The sequence below is a fragment of the Euprymna scolopes genome, chromosome 29 (genome assembly GCF_053919585.1).
Source record: "Euprymna scolopes isolate OS-2025 chromosome 29, ASM5391958v1, whole genome shotgun sequence".
Taxonomy (NCBI): Eukaryota; Metazoa; Mollusca; class Cephalopoda; order Sepiida; family Sepiolidae; genus Euprymna; species Euprymna scolopes.
Genome location: NC_136510.1, coordinates 59,319,980 through 59,344,792, shown reverse-complemented (window position 1 = coordinate 59,344,792; position 24,813 = coordinate 59,319,980). Strand labels below are relative to the sequence as shown.

The following is a 24,813-nucleotide window of genomic DNA, read 5'->3' as shown; positions in this document are numbered from 1 at the left end:
AGTTAATTTTAAATCTAGATGAATTACCATACATAAGAATTAATTAGGACGTTGGCTGGGAATTCTGTTTTCATTTTTCAACAACAGTGACAAAATAAAATCTCAGGTAAATAATAAATTATACATGCAGCCATGAAAAATTTAGATATTTTATTAAACAAATTTATCGATAGATTTTAGAAAAAAACTCATTTCCGTGTTCACCAGTTTATTTTCATCTGATATATGTATTGTATAAGAATTTTCTTTTCCTGCCAAATGTCGTCGTTTGCTTAAAAATAAAACATCTATTGTAGTTTTAATGTAGAAGCAATAAGAACTTGGGTGGACAAACCGGATATATTGGATGAAGTGTTTAAATTTGAATAGCAGAAAAAAAAAAACAATTTAAAGAAATCAATGAACACAAGCAACTAATGACCAAGATTGAATATTCTGCAACTCTTCGCTTTTCTGGGTTTTACAAGGATATGAATTTACGCTACCTAACAGCTATTCTTTTATTTATCATAAAAGGTAAGTGAATCGTCGCTCTCTTTTGGTAACATTCTGTCTGTAAAAAGATTGAAATTCAAAAGTCGTACTTTTGCAATAACTCAAGAGAACGCTTATAAACAAATGCATAACATGTTTAAAGCATGTGAATATTTGCAACAAACTTAAAATGGTCTGTAAACTATATATTAAGGGCTTCACATGTGTGTATGATTAAATATCAAATGTTGGATGTACCTATAAAAGTAGAAGGTAGCAGAAGCGTAGATCCAGTTGGATTAATCTTCAACATTGAGAATGTGTTGATTTTGTATCAATATTTAAAACGTTTGTCTTCTGGTAATAATTCTACTGAAAAGCACACCACACATACCTACTTTCGCATGTGCTGGAGAGAACAACAAATTTGATAATACTAAGTTACAGTTTTAACAAATCAACTTTTCTTTTAGAACATTGTCGTTGTATTCATATACAATGAAAGAAAACTCATGTTGAGATGACAAGAATAAGAACAAGAACAAGAACAACAAGAACAACAAGAACAACAAAAACAACAACAACAAAGGCAGAAACAAGTGATAGAAAAATCCCCCATTTACTAAAATTGGGCTTAATATATATGTATGCATTTTTAGAATAGAATTTAATGTAAATTCAAGACAGAAATACATTTCCAATCGTTTCAAAGTTTATTTAATTTTAATAGATCATTAAAAACATAATTTCAAAACAGCAATAGAGCAGCCGTCTTTTACTTTTATTACAGTTTCAGAAGCACAGAAAAGTAAACAATAAAAAAATAGAAAACGGTATAAAAAAAAGCAAGAGGCATACAGATTCAATATTGATAGGCAAATAAATTCATTGTTATATCAATTTATTTTTTATTTCGGACTATTATTCTCATCTTTATTAGTTGTTGTTTTCATCTTTATTGGTTGTTGTTTTTCATCTTTATTGGTTGTTGTTTTTCGTCAACAACTAATAAAGATGAGAATAATAGTCCGAAATAAAAATACATTAATTTACATAATGCTCATCTCAAAAATGAATTCCAATTAAGGAATAATGCATATACCAATCGGTACGGACCCGACTATAATAAATAAACGTGGATCAAAGAATCCAACCTTGATCGCTCTTCGTGGCGCAGTTGATAGAGACGTTGAATCTCTACAGTTCCAGATGAACATTGTCTGAAAATAGCGGTTTTAATCCTACCCAAAGCGTGCCAGAGGTTTACATGACCAAAACGTGGTGAGACGACAACAACTATGGATGGCAGTGATTGCTGAGAATGCAGTTAGGAGATTCGAAGTCGCAGTTACCACCTGACGAAGGCCAGAGGAATAGTTGGCCGAAACGTCGTGAAAAACAACAACCAATAAAGGTGAAAACAACAACTAATAAAGATGAGAATAATAGTCCGAAATAAAAATATATAATGCTCATCTCAAAAATGAATTCCAATTAAGGAATAATATATAAATTCATTGTTACATGGTGATTTCAAAGAGAATTGTTGTAGAAAACAATTTTATGATCGTTGCATTTATTTCATTCAAAATGGCAAAGTATTATCAGAAAAGTATTAAAATATAGTAAATTGGATTCAAAGAATAGTATTTCATTATTCCAAACCTTTCTAATAGAATTTCTTAGGTATTTGCAAATAAACACACCGTTGACCAAAATAGTTATTACAATTACGCCCTTCTAAATTCAGTATATAAAGATTAAATCAGATTTAACGAAGGTGCCTAAGAAAACGTTAAAATCTGATCTCATATGGCCATAGAAAATGAAATAGATTTAATAACAAGATTTCAACAAAGAGGTAGTATTAATAACATGAAAATGCATACACACTCTAAAAGTCAACAATCGTACAAGCAGAAACAAACGATGAATAATTTAGGATTAAACTATCAATCAACATGTAGCGAAAAGGCAAATAAAAATGGAGAAATGCCACCCTCCACTTTTAGCTATTCATTCGTATTCAAACTAATATCCCAGCAAAATATTTTATCTAAACCTTTCTAATATCCAATACTTTAAGAAATACAGTAAAGTTATAGATAAAAATACAACACAAATATCCTGTAACCGCTAGTCTAATCTAAAACATAATTTCCTCTAATTATAATAAACTTTTAAAATTCCCAACAAACACAAAATATACTTGATGCATCAAATAAATGTCATTTTAAGATTAATAGTACAATTACTATTAATCTTAAAATTACATTTATTTGATGCATATAATTTGCATGAAAAATAATGATAAAGAGGTAAAATACATATATTACAGCAAAAAATAAATAATTTCTGTACATTATGATTCCTTTAACAATTTACACAACCTTTTTTTTTTACAAATAGACAAATCTCATCAATCATATTCTTATCGGAAGAGCTAATTCTATGTACTAGGTTCTACTTCGTGTCACGGAAGATTTATCAATTATGAAAACAAATTTTAACTACTTGAATAACAAATCTGAAATTATTTGTGCTTGCACAAATAATTTAAATATGACGAATCCAAGACACCTTAAAATTTAAAATTTAATTTGAACGTAATATTATTATATACTAATATGAATATCGCACTGAAAAATTAATATAAAGGTAAATTCGCATGAAGTATAATATATACCTATAAAGTATAAGCATACAATTATCTTAGTTAATATGATCTAATTTCATTCTTTTCCTTTCACCTATTCTTAAAAGTAAAAAGATTTTCTGAATTTGAACTGATTTTAAAAGATATTAATTTTCTAATACTAATTTCACATAATTAATCTCCAAGAGCTTTGAACTTTGTTAAACCAAAAATATGTAAATTCAGAGTTTCCTCCTATTTATTGCAATTAACCGTAATTAATCCGATTGCTAAACTTAAATCGCATAACTTTTCTTGAATGTTTTCTCATCACATGGTGCCATTTTGAATTAAATATCATAAGATACTCAAATAAAAGGTTATTGTCTGCAATAATGTTTTTGAGACGCTGATATCACGATTCATCTGTTTGTCAATATTGGATGTGTATACCACATTTTATTTTTTATATATTTTCTGTTTTTAGTTGTTTGAGGAATTTGTAAATTGTTGAAAAGAAAAAAGACCAAAATGCTTTGCTGATCGCATTTTTAATGATGTATTTTAAATAAATTCTTTATTACTGGATTTGAATTAAATAAACATTGAAATGATAGTGAATTCTTTCCTAAATTAAGCTAAAATTCTACTCTACATCTACGTATCTATAGGTTGCAAACATATATATATATATATATATATATATATATATATATATATATATATATATATACAGTGCCACGCAAAAGTATTGGATACATTACATTTTTCTTCATAACTTTAATTAGGGTTCAAGATTTTACCTAAAATTTGGTCTGTATATTTCTATTACTATTCTAAATTATATTTAGAGTAGTATTTACAAAGTCAAAGTTTAGAAAGTTTATATTTACGGAAAAATATGAATTAGCAAATGCAAAAGTATTGAATACACTTTTAAAAAATTCTTTTTCTGAAATAAATTTAAATGACTTTTGCTTAGCGTGTTTCAATAATGCAAACGAGTTATCACTGACCAATCAGAGAGCTTTATATTAAAATAATTTTATAAAATTCTTCCAGTTTATGCTCACTCCTTCAAAGTCAACCAGTTCATTTATAAAAATGCTTAAAACTAAAGAGTTGTCAATAGACATTCGTCAAAAAATCATTGATAAGCACAAAGAAGGAAAAGGGTATCGAATAATATCAAGGGAACTTAACATACTACTTAGTACAGTTGGAAACGTTATTAGAAAATTTAAAAACCCCGGTGAAGCTGTTGAAAATCTTCCCAGATGTGGTCGACCAAGAAAATTAAACGAAAAAATGTCAAGGCGGGTAAGCAGAAAGGTAAAAAAAAAAACTTTTTTTACTCGTGGTGAAATTCAAACCGACCTCAGAGAAGCTGGGATTAATGTGAGCAAGGATACAATCAGTAGAGTTCTAAATCGTTCAGGTTTTGTATCAAGGTCCACAAGAAAAGCTGCATTATTGAAGCTTAAACATGTCAGATCACGTTTGACTTATGTTAAAACATATGGAAAACAACTCTAAGAATTTTGGAACAAAGTAATCTGGTCAGACGAAACGAAAATCGGCTTTGGAAGAAACACGGCAACACATGTATGGCATAAAAATGGCACCGCCTATTACGAAAAGAATACCATTCCTACGATAAAGTTTGACGGTGGTTTGATTATAGTATGGGGGTGTTTTTCATCCAAAGGTACTGGTGAACTAGAACTCATCAATGGTAGAATGAATGAACCTATCTACAGGGAGATTTTAGAGAAAAACCTCCAGAAATCTGCTGATTTGTTGGGACATAATAGCAATTTCGTGTTTCAGCAGGACAATGATCCCAAGCATACTGACAAACTAACCAAAGAATGGCTTAGAAATAACGGAATTGACGTTCTTATTTGGCCCAGTAAGTCTCCAGACCTCAATCCAATTAGAAATTTGTGGAAAATATTGAAGATAAAAGTTCACAAGAGGAATCCACAAAATATTCAACAACTAATTAAATAAACGAATGTAAATATTTATCTATTGTTTTAAGTAATTTTTGAGAGAAGTAAACTTGAAAATGTGTAGTTTATTAAATAAGCGCTATTGGAGAAATGAGTGGTAAGAGAGTAGATGTAATGTAGAAAGTCGAAAATCCTCCACTCTTTTTATAACTAAAAATAAAACCTTGAGTAGGACTGAACATTTAAAGTTATTTGGTTATTTTTAAAATGTGGCTTAAGTCTGACAGCACTAACGAAGCAGATTTTTATGTATCTTTTGATACTAACAAAGCATGGCGCAAAATACCTGCATATCTTTGCAAAAAACATGTGTGCAACTATAGAAAGCGATTGGAAGCCGTTGAACGGAATAAAGGCTATGCAACCAAATATTAAATCAATGTATCCAATACTTTTGCGTTAGTTGATTTATATTTTTCCTTTTATATAAACTTTCTAAACTTTAATTTTGTAATTACTATCCCAAATATTAGTTAGAATTTTAATAGGAATATATTGACCAAATTTTAGGTAAAATCTTGAATCTTAATTAAAATTATGAAGAAAAATGTAATGTATCCAATACTGTTGCGTGGCACTGTATGAATGTACACACACACACACACACACACATATATATATATTATGCAAGAAATATTATATAGTGCATATATCTTGTATATTTAGGGTAAATATGAAAATTACCGTTGCGTTAACCAGAATAGCGTTAGTATCAAAAGATACATAAAAATCTGCTTCGTTAGTGCTGTCAGACTTAAGCCACATTTTAAAAATAACCAAATAACTTTAAATGTTCAGTCCTACTCAAGGTTTTATTTTTAGTTATAAAAAGAGTGGAGGATTTTCGACTTTCTACATTACATCTACTCTCTTACCACTCATTTCTCCAATAGCGCTTATTTAATAAACTACACATTTTCAAGTTTACTTCTCTCAAAAATTACTTAAAACAATAGATAAATATTTAAATTCGTTTATTTAATTATTTATTCCTTAAATTTAATTGTATTTGATATACATATTTATTTTCGAAAAACTAATTACATAATTGTTTCCAGTGATATATGCAGCTTAGGCCGGACTACAGTAGTTTTGCCTTCTCATTTCTATAAGTTTACACACTTTTGCTTCCAATATGTTTAATGGTACAGGCCAAGAAAAGAGGTGGAAGACACACTCCACCGTATTAACAATGCCCATACCGCCTTCTATCGACTTTGATTGCAGCTCTCTCGAAAAGAAATGATTGGACGCCAAAGTTAAGATCTACCAGGTCCTCGTCTGCACCATTCTCCATTATGGTTGTGAAACTTGGTCTATGCAGGCAAGTGGCTCATGCAAACTAGAGATATTCGACTAGCACGGCCTACCCCACATCCTCTGTGTCTGCTAGCAACAGTTTATCCCCAACAGTACAGTTCGTGCTCACTGCAAGATCCACTCCTTCCCAAATTCTCTTCTTGTCAGACACCTTCATTAGTTCAGCTACGCCTTTCGACGACACCCAGATGACTTCATCCATGAAGTGATCAATCTAGCACCACCACCAGGCTGGAAGAAACATCACTGTGGCAAACTCAAAACTTAGTTCAAGACTGAAGCAGAATGCTGAACTGATTCTGTACTCTCACTTTTATGGCTAATGTCGCTGAAACCACGTATGACTTGCACTTATAACGGAAGCAGCCTTGGATCACCATGTCCCGTCAGCCAGTTTCGAGATGTTGTAAACTTCTGTGAAAAAGCCGCCTTAACCAGCCCTGGGCGAATACCACAATCAGGACCATGCCTTCCAATTTTTTTTGGCACTTATTATTTTCGATGCCTTTTTTTTTTTTTTAATTTGCGTTTATTATTGTATTGCTGCTTTTAAACAATTTTAGATCTTACATTTTTCTATTTCATTATTGTTGCTTCGTCCATAGAAACTTTTACTGCTGACTCTGTCGTAATTTCCTAGGCATTAGGCTGATTAATCTCATATAAATACGTCTTATTAACATATATATACGGCACAATCACATTGATACACCAGTTCTCGCCAGTTAAGTTAAGCAACGTTGAGCCTAGCCAGTACCAGATAGGTGAATTTGGGAAGGTGAGGCGCTGTACGAGGTAAATTACCAGGTTTAGAAACTGGCAGGGTTTATCCTTCTCTCTAGGATAGATGGGACTCCCTTAAGTCGTGGTAGGCACCCTGTCTAGTGATGTCACGATAAAAAATACCCTAGATAGTCCTGACGAAGCTACCAACAAGATTTGAATTACACTAGAAAACTCGTGTAGTGAGTTTAATCTCGGCCATGGCCGTTCTGGATATGGCTGGATTAACATATAAGCAAAAAACAAACACAATCATTGAAATTAATTCATATTTATAAATCATCGATTAATTCATTTAATTAAAATTAGATTCTCTAAACTTTTAAAAGTTAAATAGCTTTGTAATTAACAAATAGATTACTTCAGAGAAAATCAATCGACAATGAAATCATATATAAAAACAACAATTCTGATTTCGTTTATGAACGTCTCTCTGGAAAGGGATGGGATTCATTTCCAGAGGATTTTCCTTAATCCCGGCTTCAAACCAGGAGCTTCAAAGATCAAGGGTTTTCCTAAGGATATTGGTGGTACCTATGATTGCAGAGGTCTGAAAGCCGCCTAAAACATTGGAGATTTGTAATTTTTTCAATTGTCCTTCCATACGACTTGATACTACTCCTAGTGTACCAACTATGACCGGGATTATTTATGTTTTAACCCCGTGTATACCCCTTATCTCGAATAATGGCTCCACTTCTCATTCTCCTTCTCTCTCACATTCCTGTCCCAGGGTACTGAAAAGTCTACAATCTGCCAGTTTTTTGAGACCTTGTCAATGACGACCAAATCCGGACGATTATGTTCCAATTGCTTGGTCGTTATGACACTTTTGTCCCACCAAACCTCTACTTTGCCATCCTCACTTGTTCTCACTTCATCAGGCACCTCCTCAAACCATTTTCCAGCACACTTCACCCCAACTCTCTTACACACCTCCCAATATATCCGGAGTCCCATGCGATCGTGTCTTTTGCGGCACTCTGCTGGACCAGTCCACTACACCCTGCTGCAAGGTGTGCAATTGACTCTGAGGTCTTACTACAAATCCGGCATTCTGCAGCAACTTCCTCTCCTAGAACCACTTTTTTGAACAATCACGTTCCTAATGCCTGCTCTTGTGCTGCACAAACAAAAGCTTCAGTACTCTTAGCCAGATACCCAGCTCTAAGCCATTGCCATGATCTTTCATCAGCCACTTCTGCTATATCCTAGAAAGAACCTTTCATGCATTTTCTTCCTAGCCAGTTTCCCTGCTCTTTCTCTATCCATATGTTTCACATAATCAGCCTTGGTTTTACATACTTCCACTTCATTGGCCACAACCGTAAGCATCCACTCCTCACTTCTAACCACTTGCTCCTTCAACGACATCTCCTCGGTTCTAACACAATCTTTTACACTTTTCAATCCTCTCCCACTATCTTTCCTCTTTTGATAACACCTTGCTATGCTACTTCGAATGTGAAATATACCAAACATTGCTAAAACTTTTCTTGTTTTGATATCCATGGCATGCAAATCCTTGTCAGACCATTCTAAAATTCCTGCACTGTATCTTAAATCTTGACTGCCCATGCATTCACTGCTTTCATTAGGTTTCCTCCATACAATTTCGACTTTGCAATTAGTTTCACTCTTCATACTCCTTCCTGACTTTCTCTTTCATTTCTCTGTTCATGATGCCTACACCCTCCAAGACTCCCAAATACTTATATCCTGTATTTCTTTCATAGTTTCTTCATTTGGCAGCACTATTCTATTCAAATGAACCTTTACTCCTCTTTTCATCACCAGCACCGCACATTTACTAATCTCAAACTCCATCCCAATGTCTTCTGAGTATGTCCCTACAAGTTCTACCAGTCCCTCCATGTCCTTTTCATTTCTCCCGAATATTTTCAAATCATGCATAAACAGTAAATGGTTGAGACGTCTGTCACCAGATCCAAAGTTATACCCAAGTTTTTCTCTCTTCGAGAGGATGCTCAGTGGCATCGTTTAATTACAAAAAGAAGTGGCGATAACGAATCTCTTTGAAATATTCCACGTTTAATGCCAACCTGCCCCATCTCCTCTCTGTTTGCTGTCAGCGCCATTTTCCATTGAGCCATACTTGTCTCCAAAAGCCCTACCACATTCTCAGCAACCTTCATCATCAATAGTGTTTCACATATCCATGAATGAGGAACCATGTCATAGGTCTTTCTGTAATCGATCCATGCTACGCTCAGATTCCTCTTCTTCTTCTTCGCATCCTGTATTAATGCTTTATCAATTAGTAGTTGCTCTTTGGTAGCTCTCGAGCCTTTCCAGCACCCCTTTTGTTCGTCAGGAAAAACACCATTACTCTCAAGATGTTCATAAATTTTTTCCACAAATATTCCAGTCAACAGTTTCCACATCAATGGCAGACATGTAATTTGTCTATAATTATTGGCATCTGTTCCTTTTGCAGGATCTTTCCTAATCAGTGTTGTTCTTCCCTTCACAAGCCAATCAGGGACATCTCCCAACTCTACAACCCTTTTCAGGGCAGCAGCTATAGGTGGATAAAGGCATAGAAACTGTTTAAACCAGAAGCCCATCACTCCATTTGGACCAGGTGCCTTCCAGTTTGTCATCCTTCGTATGCCAGCTTTAACGTCATCGATGGTTAGCTCAACGTTCTTCATCTGCTGCATTTCTGATAGCTTTTCTCTGACCTCTCCCAACCAGCTAACCTTCTTATTATATCGCCCTTCGACAGACCAAATCCCACTCCAGAACTTCCTTGCATCTTTTGCATTTGGAGTGTTGTTATTTCCCGCCTGTTTACTACCATTTAATTATTCATACAGCTGAGACTGATTGTTCTGGAAAAGGTTGTTCTGTTGAAACGCAACACTTTTTCCAACAAAGTTCCGAATTTTCATACCACCAGTGTGGACCTTCTCCTTCAACATTGTTAGAACGCTCATGGTTCTCTTTTCCAGCAATCTATACCTCTTTTCAAGCTCGTCCTTAGCTTTCTGTTCTAGTTTAACTCCTTTTCTTATTTCTTCGATTCTACTGTCTTTTTGCCACCGTTTAATACTTTCCTCAAGCCGCCTCTGCCAGTGTGGCCTTCTACTCTTCATTTTTCCCTTTTTCCAAGACGATTTGCAATAACGTATGACGCTGCATACAGAAGCCTGTTAAGTTCCATAATCGCTATGTTCCCTCTTATGATATTGTGAATTACTCCTTGAATTATTTTTACCTTGCTTTTCAACTTCCGCCTGCCAATACTCTTCATACTTGGAAACTCTATGATATCGTCTCTAAGAAGAACCTCCCTTAACTTCTGAAGTACTTCTTTTTCTACAGAAGTCAAAGTTCGAACTTCATCACCACTTCTCCATACAGTACATAATAATAATAATAATAATAATAATAATAATAATAATAATAATAATAATAATAATAAATCTTCAAACAGTGTCATACATTGTTAGTGCGTGTTCTACACTTACTCAAAGAATACAAACGTCCACATGACAAAGTATGTGTAAATTTGCATTGGAGTTTTTGCCAAAAGTTTGAAATGCAAGTGATGAACAAATGGTTCCAATATCACCCAGAAGCGGTAGTGCAAATTGAGGACGCTAAGATTCTCTGAGATTTCATGGTTTAGTATGACCGAGAGATAACTCACAGGAAACCAAATATTGTAGTTATGAACAAAAAGACAAATGAATGACACATTATTGCTGTGGCTTGCCCAAACGACATCAACTTAGCAGGCAAAAAGAATAAGAAACCACAGAACTATCAGAAACTGAGGGTGGAGACTGCTAGATTGTGGAATATGAAATCTTCCATGATAGATGCGCTTGGTCCAATTTCAGATGCTCTTAAGAAATAGTTAAAGTCCTTGGGAATCAAGTACACCACTTTTTAATGCTATACCGCTAGTTTTCGTTCCATCTGCTAACTGCTTTCTGATTGGCTTCGTCAAAGTTTTTAAATTTCTTTGAATCTCTAATGATATGGGAAATGGCTCCTGCATCAACTAGTAAGTCCGTGGGTGATATCGGCTTGCGTATGTAGTTTCTTCCATTTTGAATTGCGAGAACGTTAATTCCTTATTACTGTGGATTACATAGATAGAAAAAGAGTCGAAGTGGCTAGGTAATTTTTTAGTATCATCACAATGACCAAGGCATCGTCCACTGTTTGTCCAGCATTCCTGAGAATGTTTTTTAAACGGTTTTTGTCCTTCTTATATGTGACGCTTTCATCAACTTCATTTTTGAGAGATGTTAGTTGGATAAAGAAATAAGCCTAGGATTTTCTTTTCCTGTGTAATGTTCATGTAATATTTCAATGACCTTTCTTCCGTTATCGGCAGCTTTGTTGGAGTACTTCCTAATAATAACTCAAATACAATAATTTTAAGGAACGTACTCACAAATTGATGGCAGACAGCACATGTGCTTTTTTTCTCAATTCAAAATATTTGAAAATTACTTTCCTTCAAAATATGCGCAAACCGGAACCACATGAAGTTTGCTTCGTTGCGACTGGGAAAAATTTGCAACTTTTTGTAAATAAAATCTCTTCTTCGTTTTAAAACAAGACCTTTCTATTTTATTTTTTACCGCCCCCTTTTTAAAAAATTTTTTTTGCAGGCTGTTAGTTTCACGTCAAATTTATCTGGAAGAGGATAAATTTCCGACAGTTTCTGTCTGTATTAGAGATAGACTTTTATCGTCCATGAACTGTACAAGTTCGGCATAAGCTTCTTGTTATATTCTATGCATTGTTATATTCTATATATTGTGGGCGATAAATGCGTATGGTTGCAAAAACAAGAATACGATAACTGAGTTGAACATATATTTATTTACCACAAATCAAATGAAGTATTGTTTGAATCCTTTCCCGGCATCTATAATTGCCACAATAAAGTCTTGTCGGGTTGTAAGGGTCGTCTAGAGGCGAGAGCAGAGTTTAGAGACAGCTCGTCTGTTAAGACGTGGTTGTTCCGTGACGCGGGTTATAGGTGTGGCTTGTCAGATCGTGACGTTGTGGAGATGACGCGTGATACGGCAACTATCTAATAAACACAAAAGCATACCATAAAATACCCTTCACTTGTGAATAGAAGATCGTGTAGCGGCTGCGATTTTCCGGTCGGCCACGTGTTGCCTTTTTCTCTTTTTTTCTCATCTTTTCCGGAAGTTCCGCCCGGACTACCCCGCAGATGTTCAAAATCCCCTTTTCTCCGCACTCGAGATGACAAAAACTTCTGTTTCTTGCATCAGGGCAAGATCTCATCTTGTAACAGCCCCTTTAGATCTTATCATGATTCGAGACTTTTGTCATATGGTCGTCGCCCGCCTGCATGTGCATGTTTTTTACTTTGTCTGGTGGCACATAACGAAGTCTTGGAAGTGTGCTGGGAGTCGTCCGCGTGTTGATCGCTTTGTTAGATTTTGACTTTCCATACAACCTCTGGAACTGCAGTCATTTGTGCTGTGATGCCCCTCTGACGAAATAGTGGGGAGTCGAGTCAATGGGTGATCGGGAATTTGGCTTGGTGTGGATGCATGCGAAGGTGGAAGTGGTAGATCTCTGTGTTGTAGGTTATTTGGTCGCGGTATGAGCCGGTGGATGTGTCCGCAGTGAACCCAATCTGCGTCGATTGCACGGTCTCTGGCACATGGTATGGCCAATGAGGTGACGGCTGAAGCTGTCTAGAATAGTTACTATGTACCGTTTGCCCTTTGAGAGGGACATTGAGACAAAGTCTATGCACACAACTTCGAATGGTTTTCCTCCTCTCCTGCAATGGCTCGTGGGCCAGTTTTGGTGCATGCCATAGTTTCCCTTACGTTTAGCACAAGTTTGGCATGACTGGACATATGCCTTGATGTTGCGATCTTTAAATTCCCACCAGTAGCTGGCTAGGTGTTTCTGCATGTGAGTAATCCCAGAGTGGTTGATACAGTCATGGGTCTGGTGGAGATATTTTGCGCGGAGCTTGTAGGGTACTACCAATTTTGGTGTGCCTGTAGCGTCCCTGATCATCAGTACAGAAGTACCAGGTTCCAAGTAGAATTGGTGCATGTGCTTGTTGTACAGCACAGTGCGATGGTCTTTGGGGTCGAGTAGGGTAGCGTCCAGTCTTGAGGTAGCCAACTGAAGGGCTTTGATGATTTTTGAAAGTGTGTCATCAGAGACTTGTTCTGCTGCAATACCCATGTGTTCAGCTATCTCTACAACCGGGATGGTTGATATGGTATGAAAAGCGAAGAATGCATCGACGACCTGCTTATGATGCTTGATGTTCCAAGGTGTATGTGTCATTGGGAATAGTTGGGAGCTCTTGATTTCGCCAAGGCACCAGGATGGGACATAGATGTTTAGACTGGAGCCTTGGAGTTTGAAAACCTTTCCTGCAGGTGTTGGGTCTGCCGGTAATTTGTCCTTGGTGTGGCCATATCTCTGACTGAGCATGTCGGCCCAGACATTCGACTCACCTTCCACGTACTCCAAGACAAACTTGTAGCACGAGATTTCCTCCTGCCATCGACGTATTTTCGCATTGCTAAATACACATTGATCCAAGTATGTAAGGGACCGGTGATCTGTGAGGACAACGAATGGACGACTATGCAGAAAGTAATCGAATTTAGTGATGGCCCATTTTATAGCATAAGCCTCGCGTTCGGTTGTTGATGAGTTGCGTTCTGTCGTGTTAAATGTGTGTGAGCCCACTGCTATGATTTTCTTCTGGCCGTGTTCATCCTCTTGCATGAGTATAGGACCGCATGCGATATCGCTGGCGTCAGCGGTAAGGGTAAAGAGTCTGGAGAAGTTGGGGAATGAGATGATTGGTGGTGAAGCAAGGTGTTTTTTAATTTTCTCAAAGGCTTTGTTGGCACTTTCAGTCCAGACGAATGTCTGTCCAGGCTTGTTTAGTTCGTTTATGGGGGCCATCAGATTGGAGAACATATCCGTTTGGATGCTCTTATATAAGCGTGCATGCAAGCTCGACAGTAGCCTTCTGGTTATTGATAGTGTAGGAAGACAGTGTGTGGTGGCCGAGTATGTTCTGATCAATCAGGATGGGAATGTCTGCTGTCGTGATCAGTGCGTCGATGTCACGGAAAACGGGGGAAGTACCATCGCCCAAGGTAATGTTGCAGATCAGCTTGCCCAAAATAGAGATGTTCCCTCCGATTCCCCTGATTCGTATGTCGGATCTGGACATATGCTTTTTCGCATCTTCAGGTAAGCGAGAAATGGAGATGATACAAGTTGTGCATCTGGAATTCAGCATGCCCATATCAGAGAACATAATGCCATTGCTGTGGAAGTTGATCTGGACAAGGGGTGATCGGAGATTAGGTTGGATTTGGAGGTTAAATGTGTGATGATGTTTAGTGGAGTCGAGGACCTGGGAACGAGTCATTACATCTCGCTCGGTCCCAACTGAAAATCCAGTTTGTTGAAGAGCGTCGCATGTTCACAGCTGTTCTGATCAATCTGTCCCAGGTAAACCGATGTCAGTGGTCGCTATGTGTGCTTTAGCACGGGGAGGGTGAAAATACAGACACCTGTCGCCCATGAAGCAAAAAAAAAAAAAAAAGTTTCTGCAAAGTGCCTGTTGGCCGGGTTGGCCAGTGCCTTTTCTTGCCTGGTTGTGCTTCATGTTGGAGGAGGGCCCGGTCCGATTGTTCCTATTGCCAATGGATGGGTTGTTTCCATGCATTTGGCGCAGTTGCTTATTTAACTCTAGTAGCTGTAGCTTTACGTTGGCTAATATCTTGTCACTTTTGAGGCTATATGGCTTGTCAGAATGTGTAGGGTGGCTCGCCATTAATGCATTGGTTTCATCGGCAGTGGTAATGTCCGTTTTGATGCCACGATCGAGATAGCATTGTGCATCGCTTGCTATACCGCCCGCAGTGTAGTGTCGGTCCATGGTTTTCACGAGGTGTGGGTAGATGTTGGGTGCCCATGCCTTGATCTTTTCGCTCATGAGCATGGCCCCCATTAAGGAAAAAGCCGTTTCAGCTGACATCTCAGCATTTTGATTGTCCGACTTGAATTTGGCCATGATGTGGACTGTAGCCTCTTGGATTGTGTTTTCCAGTCGGCCTGCAAAATCAGTGAGCTTCTCTTCCTCATGGCACTGAAGATTCCACTTCTGACACCAGTGTTATATTCTATGTATTGTGGGCGAGAAATGCGTATGGTTGCAAAAACAAGAATACGATAACTGAGTTGAGTTTATTTACCACAAATCAAATGAAGTATTGTTTGAATCCTTTCCCAGCATCTATAATAGCCACAATAAAGTCTTGTCGGGTTGTAAGGGTCGTCTAGAGGCGAGAGCAGGGTTTAGAGACAGCTCGTCTGTTAAGACGTGGTTGTTCCGTGGCGCGGGTTATAGATGTGGCTTGTCTGATTGTGACGTTGTGGAGATGACGCGTGATACGGCAACTATCTAATAAACACAAAAGCATACAATAAAATACCCTTCACTTGTGAATAGAAGATCGCGTAGTGGCTGCAATTTTCCGGTCGGCCACGTGTTGCCTTTTTCTCTTTTTTTCCTCATCTTTTTCGGAAGTTCCGCCCGGACTACCCCGCAGATGTTCAAAATCCCCTTTTCTCCGCACTCGAGATGACAAAACTTCTGTTTGTCGCATCGGGGCAAGATCTCATCTTGTAACATTCTTCATTTTTCTCATTATCTTCTTCGTCTCCAACGGAATTTACACCTAAAATAGCGACTTTAAGACCGAGTATACGTGGATGATCTAAGAATTTAATTTCCCAAATTTCGTATTTTGCTTCATCTCAAATTTCGTATTTTGCTTCTGCTCTAGCGGTCTCTATTATATCTTCTGAGCCTGTAACCAGTCTGAGTTGCATATTGACCAGAAGGGATTAAGAAATAAGCAGAAATTCTAGGGGAGAAATTTACGACACGTGGGGACGGATAGAGAGAAGAAATTTTTATTGAACACAAGAAAAAAATTATGGGATATTTACAAACAAAGGGAGATAATAAAAAGTCAAGAGTTATCGGACTTCCAACACGAGTTATTGGACTTTCAACAACCGTTCTTATCACTATTATACTTTATAAGTGTGAGATTCGTTATTGTAATACTTCTAATTTAAATTTTATTCTATTTTATCTTGTATTTTGCAGACTGCTTATCTTTCTGTTTCGATTATGAGCTGAAAGAAGCTGCGCCGAAATGTGTACAAATAATCCTGCCTAAAGGGGCTAATCTAATCGACGTAGTAAAAAGGCCAATTCCGAATATTAACCGGTTCCAACTAAAACAGATATGCAGGTGAGATTGCTTCAATTCGAAAAAAAAAATAATATCCTCATTGTAGTTTGATATGCATTAATTTGCATATCAATGAATTAGCAGCCCTAAAAAGACATTATAAAAAGACCGAAAGATACGAAACGTGATGAAATGTCATGCAGCATGCTGTCAATTATTATTTATTTTTTGCAGTACGCTTATTCTAAAATATATTAAACGCATTTATTTTAACTCAGGCGAAAACTTAAATCATAATCACATTTTCTGGGAGAACGGGCACGTTTGAAAGATTTTTTATAACCGAAATTTATAAACTTGAACAACCGTGAGCCGTTGGGTCAGTATTCATTATACATAATTAAATATATAATTTCTTTACTTGTATTTGGTTGATATGTTTTATAAGAATTACAAATAATACATGCTACTAGGAACTGCTTGTGAATTTGAAATTCCCTAAAATCTTCCTCTTTTGGAGGAAGCCAGTTAAACTCGACCTACACCACACTAGAACAGGATGATGAAGAAAGATTAGAATGTCAAAGGATTTTAAAGTTAGAATACATTGTGATGTCATAATAGACTTTCTCTTTCTCTTCCTCCCTCTTTCACATATTTCGCTATCGTTTTTTGATTAATCACACTATTCCATTCCTCTCACCACTTTTCATAATATTCACTGTTTATTTACGGTATTTTGTTCTTTCTCTCACCATCTAAAATATTTGTGTGCAGGAGAAGTGTGCACGGTGACACACAAGCAAATCTGATAACAACATTATGAAAGTTCTATTAGTTACTATTTGTTAAATATTTTATTAGCTTGGGAGGATGCTATCATGATGAGCGAGCATAAACTAATCCTCAAAGGAGGAGGTAATGACTGAGAGGATAAAAAAATAGAGTCAATGCCTAGCTAAATGGTATCATGACGACAGAGCAGATAGTAAACTATTCCCATCCCCGAAATGGGAAGATAATCCTGAAAGGATGGTATTGTGCAGCTAGAACATGCACTATACCCCCCAAAAAAGGTAGGTAATACCTGGGAGGATCATTTCACAAAATGCATGCGTGTATGATATTATATCACAAAACAGATACTACGCTCACTTCCGAAAATGGAAAAGATAGTCCCTGAGAAACTGGTTCCATGACAACAGAACAGATGCTACATTATCCTTCCCTCAAAGGAGAATGTAATACCTGGGAGGATTATCTCCAACTCCCCTAAACAGGAAAGTATAATTCGTAAAAGAACAATCTTATGACACCTTCATTAAATGATAAAAAAATAATGAAATTTTTACATTTTTTTTCATTCATTTAAAAAATATTTATAATAAATTTATAATAATTTATAATATAATAAAAATATTTTTATATAATAGTTCCTTAAAGTGGAACAAACATAATTGGGAAGAAGTAGACGATTACAGGCCCATAATTCTGCTATAAACAGATATTATCGAACCAGTTGCAGGATATTATTGATTGCATCCGAGAAGGGATAAAAGACAACATAGAAACTGCGCTGATCAATTTAGATCAGTTCAAAGCTTTTGACAGGTTCGATCATCGCTTCTTGGTAACTGTTTTAGAAATCGTCGGTTTTTAACCGGTCTTCCACAAATGGATCTCTCATCAGTATCGCTTGCCGACTGTGTAGGTATTCAGAATCTTTCACTGTCTCATAGTCGGTATTTTAGCGTTTTGTTGCTATCACCATTGCATTAGAATCCCTAATTTACAAGCTTCAAAATGGGGCGAAAAGTTCGATTCTACACAGAATTACTTTGCCTAGTGGCGTGTTGATCCAAAGTAACAGCTGATGAAATTATTGTTTTTGTGTCATGTTTCGGGGGCACCAAGATGACAGAGGCACTTACACATTACAAAACGATCACAAGGGTTAAAATCAACTGCAGCAAGTCGATTGGTATGCGGTTAGTGGGAAAAAACAAAAACTTTCTTTCAATATTGTGCACTTCGGTGGTTCTGGGTGTATGAAATCGGGGCGACGGCTCATATCAATTCCTAGAATCTTCTGCTGCTAAACGTATCCTATGTAATCGAAAATACCTGGCTGCTGTGTGACAAGGCGAAGTTGAATGGTGTCTCTCTCAATGCTGGCCGTAGCACAAATGGCAGCGCATACGTTACATCTTGAATTGAATCGGATTGCATGTCAAACATCAACTGAAGCCAAGATCAGATATGATAGAAAAAAAAACTTACATTTGAAAAAAGGAGGATACAAATAACCAGTTTGTGTAAAGAATTAAGTCTGAATAGGTGTTTTTGTCTGAGCATGACGCATGCGGTTTCTAATCCTGCCAGACTTCAGCCCCTTGAGTAAATTAAGCTATTTGTGAATGCGTTACATCCACCCTTATAATAGAAATCCTCCAAGATGCCTACTCCCCACTTTCAAATTTTTTACCCTTGCTCTGCCCCAAAATTTCATTTATTTCGGAAAGATACAATCAATGCTGCAAACTCAATACCCCATATTCCCCAACTTAGATCCCACACCAATTTAGGAATTGAACTGCTTGTTTTCAGTTCTGAAGAAACCAGAAAATAAGGGTTAGATTTTTTTTTGTTTTTTTGTTTTTTCACTGAAGTCCTTATATATAAATATATTTATGAAAAAAATAAAATTTCAGACAAATTTAGGGAAATCATTAATAGTATCGTCCCTAGAGTGAATGTTGTATTGTGATGACTCAGATGATTCTAGTTAAGGGTGGGATAGATCATAATTGACAAAGGATGATTATCTCCCAATTCCTCACACTTTTGTTTCAGACGTTTTACTGTTGACAAAAATATTGCATATATATACGAAAATTTTATGTTACAAATGTATATTTAAAAGATATAAATTTATCATTATTTATAATTTATTATTATTATAAAATAAATATGCAAATTGAGATTGCCTATGGGTGTTTGCAAATTGCTATATATACAGCATTTCAAAATTTTGTTATATGCATAAGCAGTTTTATGTAAGGAGAAAGGGGAGACAGATGACATAACAATATTTCCAATTCAAATTTATAAAAAACAAATGTTCTTTGAAAAACAGATAAAAAATATTTGTAAATTTCACGTTTTCCGCAAGTTTATATATATATATATACAGTGCCACTCAAAAGTATTGGATACATTACATTTTTCTTCATAACTTTAATGAGGGTTCAAGATCTTACCTAAAATTTGTTCAGTATATTCTTATTATTGTTCTAATTTATATTTGGGGTAGCAATTACAAAATCAAGTGTAGAAAGTTTATTTTTAAGGAAAAATATGAATTAACAAATGCAAAAGTATTGGATGCATTGATTTAAGATTTGGTTGTATAACCTTTGTGTTGTATATGGAAGGAGGTTGAAAATAGGATTGAAAATAATATTTATTAAAGGAAAAGACTAAAATCGAACCCAGTAATGAAAAGTTAAAAAGAATACATATTGCAATTTAGATACGATGATAGGAATGTGGAGCATTGTCCATTGTGTTTGAAATAACTATAAAACTAATTGGATCAGAGCAAGTAGAATCGGACAATGTAAATTAAGGATTTTTCTTTGTGTTGCCAAAAGCATGTTGGAGACATATGTAATATGTAAATCCACGTGAGAAGAGATTCACATGTCTGAGCACGTTCTGACGTCGCAAAGAAAGATAGTACACAATATATTCAATGAAATTAGAGGCAGTCAGCAAGAGAGTCAGTAGAGTTTGGAGAGAGTTGAGTTAGCCAAAACCCTTTTTGGAAGCGAACCAGAAAGGAAAACAAGACAAAGTATTTCTGCAAGACATCGAACACCTGATCATTCTTATTCAGCTTGAATAAATGTCTCATGTTATAAGTAAACCTTTATCTTTGTTTTTCATCTACCGAAAGTAATGTTTTTTGTCTATCATCTTTGTAATGAACATTATATGAAACATTAATTATATGAAACATTATATGAAACATCCTTCCAAATTGTTAATTGTCTGTCCCCATCATCAATAATGAATTGCCGTCTGCTTATTAAAAAGAACTGTCCATTTCACATCTCTTCACATTCATATCTCTTCTAAGAATAATATGAAATCCTCAAGAACTGTGTCATCATCATCGCCATGTACACTGATATATAAATGTCTCATGCTCCGTTATATGTCTTGTTCTCGTCATGTACCCCACTACACAACATTTGTTGCGTTCAACAGCTTCCAGTCGCTTTCTATGGTTGCACACGTGTTTTTTGCAAAGATTTGCAAGTATTTTACACCATTCTTCTTTGCAGAACTCTTCTAGTTGTTGCATATATTGTGGATTCCTCCTGTGAATATTGATCTTCAATATTTTCCACAAATTTGCAGTTGGGTTAAGGTCTGAAGACTGACTGAGCAAAATAAGAACGTCAATTTCGTTATTTTAAAGCTATTCTTTGGTTAGTTTGGCAGTATGTTTGGGATTATTGTCGTCCTGAATCACGAAATTGCTATTATGCCCCAACAAATAAGCAGATTTCCGGAGTTTTATCTCCAGATTATCCCTATATATATGTCCATTCATTCTACCGTTGATGATTTCTAATTCACCAGTACCGTTGGATGAAAAGCACTTCTATACCATAATCGAACAACTGCCAAACTTCACTGTAGGAATGGTATTCTCTTTGTTGTAAGCAGGAACATTTTTCTGTCATTCCTGTGTTGCTGTGTTTCTTCAAAAGATTTTGATTTTCGTTTCGTCTGACCAGATTATGTTCCAAAATTTTTGTGATTTCTCCCCATATGTTTTAACAAAATTCAAACATGATCTGACATGTCGACGCTTCAACAATAAAGCTGTTCTTGGAGATCTTGAAACAAAACCTGTACGATTTAGAGCTCTACTCATTGTATACTTGTTCATATCAATCCCAGCTTCTCTGAGGTCGGTTTGAATTTCACCAGGAGTAACAAAAGGGTTTCTTTGCACCTTTCTGCTTACCCACCTTGTTTTTGTTTTTTTGTTTTTTTGTTTAATTTCTTTGGTCGATCACATCTTGGAAGATTTGCAACAACTTCACCAAAGTTTTTAAGCTTTCTAATAACGTTTCCAACTGTCCTAAGTGGTAAATCAAGTTCCCTTGAAAGTTTTCGATACCCCTTTCCTACTTTGTGCTTATCAATTATTTTTTGACCAATATCTATCGACAATCATTTAATTTTAGGCATTTTTATATAAATGAACTGGTTGAGTTTAAAGCAGGTGAACACAAACCGGAAGAATTAAAAAAAATTATTTTAATATAAAGCTCTCTGATTGGTCAGTGATAGCTTGCTTTGCAATACGCAAAGCAACAGTCATCTAAAATTATTTTAGAAAAGTTTTTTATAAGCGTGTCCAATACTTTTGCATTTGTTAATTTATATTTTTCCTTAAATATAAACTTTCTAAACTTTGATTGTGTAATTGCTACTCCAAATATGAACTAGAATACTAATAGGAATATACTGAATTTTAAGAAAAAATCTTGAACCCTAATTAGAGTTATGAAGAAAAATGTAATGCATCCAATACATTTGACATATGTATGTATGTTTGCATGTCTGCCTTAAACTTTCAATAGAGGCGACGGATTTTACCAAGATCAATATCGTTTTAAAGTTTGACCTTTCATACGACAAATATCGAAAATTGGCTAAAAACATTAATATCTTCCCCTTCAATTTGACATATATATATATATATATATATATATATATATATATATATATATATATATATATATATATATATAAAAAAGTGAACGTGTCTCTGTGTTTCTGTGTGTGCGTCTGTGTACATTTCCCTACGCAATAACTCCGTCATTTTTTAGTCTACAGACTCGAAATTTGATATACAGGGTAGTGATATTTTGGGAAAATCGATGTGATTGGCTTTTGGCCAGAAATTTGGCGATTAAGGGGTCAAAGTTCAACGATTTTACCTTTGAGAACTCTACCAAACTCCTTCAACAATTTTGGGTCTACGCACTTGAAATTTTAGATATAGGTTCCTTCGACATGGATCTAACTTAATAACTTGATTTGAGCCCAAAACAATAGATTTTAAGGGGTTATAATAGGGGTCAAAATTTAAAAAAATTGACCTCTGCGGTCTTTTCAAAATTACTCAGACAATTTCTGGTCTAAATATTTGAAATTTTCCATAAAGGGTATTCAGAGATAGGGCAAGCTTTTTCATCAGTTTGGGTCGAAAATTTTTAGTTACCAATATATAAATGTATGTATGTATGTATGTTTGCATGTCTGCCTTAAACTTTCAATAGAGGCGACGGATTTTACCAAGATCAATATCGTTTTAAAGTTTTACCTTTCATACGACAAATATCGAAAAATTGGCTAAAAACATTTATATCTTCCCCTTCAACTAGGCACTTTTCTACAGGGAGGGGTCACTTTTTTCGTCAATATTTTTTAAAGTTATCCTCTCCTTTAGATTGTCTAGCCTTAATTTCAAAAAATGTCGCTTCCGGTTTGTCGGTGGTCGTAACAGCATAAACGTTAGGTTTTACCCCGTTCTTTTCCTCCTTTGTGGTACGGGTTCGAGCCTGCCTTCCAACTAATACTTTTTTTTTTTGCTCAATATACACATCCAAACACCCGGGCAACGCCGGGCGCCCATGCTAGTATATCTATATATCTATAAAATTGAACGTGTCTGTGTATCTGTGTGTCTGTGTACATTTCCCTACGCAATAACTCTGTCAATTTTTAGTCTACAGACTCGAATTTTAATATACAGGGTAATGAGATTTTGGAAAATCGATGTGATCGGTTTTCGGCCAGAAATTTGGCGATTAAGGGGTCAAAGTTCAAATATTTGACCTTTGAGAACTCTACCAAACTCCGACAATTTTGGGTGTACGCACTTGAAACGTTCTTTTCCTCCTTTGCGGTACGGGTTGGAGCCTGCCTTCCTACTACCACTTTTTATTATTTTGCTCAACATACACATCCAAACACCCGGGCAACGCCGGGCTGAAATGCTAAAAAAAAAAAAAAAAAGAGGAACACATAAAAGTGAACGTGTCTATCTGTCTGTCTGTGTGTCTGTGTATATTTTCCTTCGCAATAACTCTGTTAATGTTTAGTCTACAGACTCAAAATTTGATATACAGGGTACTGAGATTTGGGAAAATCTATGTGATCAAGTTTCGGCCAGAAATTTAGCTGTTAAGAGGTCAAAGTCCAACGATTTGACCTTTGAGAACTCTACAAAACTCCTCCGACAATTTTGGGTCTAAACACTTGAAATTTTAGACATGGATCGAACTTAATAACTTGATTTGAGCCCAAAACAATAAATGTTAAGGAATCATAATAGGGGTCAAAGGTAAAAAAATTGACCATTTTTCCTTTTACTGAGCATACACCTCCAAACATCCGTGCAACGCCGGGCTGAAATGCTAGTATATCTATAAAAGTGAACGTGTCTGTCTGTCTGTGTGTCTGTGTACATTTTCCTTCGCAATAACTCTGTTAATTTCCAGTCTACAGACTCGAAATTTGATATACAGTATATATATAAAAGTGAAAGTGTGTGTCTGTCTGTGTGTCTGCCTGTGTACATTTCCCTACGCAATAACTCTGTCAATTTTAAGTCTACAGACTCTAAATTTTATATACAGGTATTGAGATTTGGGAAAATTTTTGTAATCCGTTTTTTGACAGAAATTTGGCTGTTAAGGGATCAAAGTTCAACAGTTTGACATTTGAGAACTCTACCAAACTCCTCCGACAATTTTGGGTATAAACAATTGAAATTTTAGATATAGGTTCTTTGGACATGGATCTAACTTAATAACTTGATTTGAGCCCAAAACAATAAATTTTAAGGGGTCATAATAGGGGTCAAAGTTTTAAAATATTTTATCTCTGCGGTCTCTACCAAATTACTCAGACAATTTCTGGTGTAAACATTTGAAATTTTACATAAAGTGTATTCAGAAATAGGGCAAGCTTTTTAATCGGTTTGGGTAGAAAATTCGAGCTACAAATATATAAATGTATGTATGTATGTTTACATGTCTGCCTTAAACTTTCGACAGAGGCGACGAATTTTCACAAGATCAGTATCTTTTTAAAGCTCGACCCTTCAGACGACAAATACCGAAAAATTGGCTAAAAACATTAATTTCTTCACCCTCAACTGGGCACTTTTTTACAGGGATATTTTCGAAAGTCATCCCCTCTTTTCGATTGTCTA

At 35.8% G+C, this 24,813-nt stretch overlaps 1 protein-coding gene across 1 annotated transcript in view; it reads left to right on the top strand.

The window, feature by feature from the left end:
• Positions 1-281: 281 nt before the first annotated feature.
• The window catches only part of LOC145252659 (uncharacterized), a 165,217-nt gene continuing 140,685 nt past the window's right edge, over positions 282-24,813 (top strand). The window contains exons 1-2 of the mRNA XM_080112431.1: positions 282-516; positions 16,421-16,568. Coding sequence (XP_079968557.1) covers positions 417-516; positions 16,421-16,568 — 248 coding nt within the window. The 5' untranslated portion in view covers positions 282-416. The remainder of the gene's footprint in view (positions 517-16,420; positions 16,569-24,813) is intronic.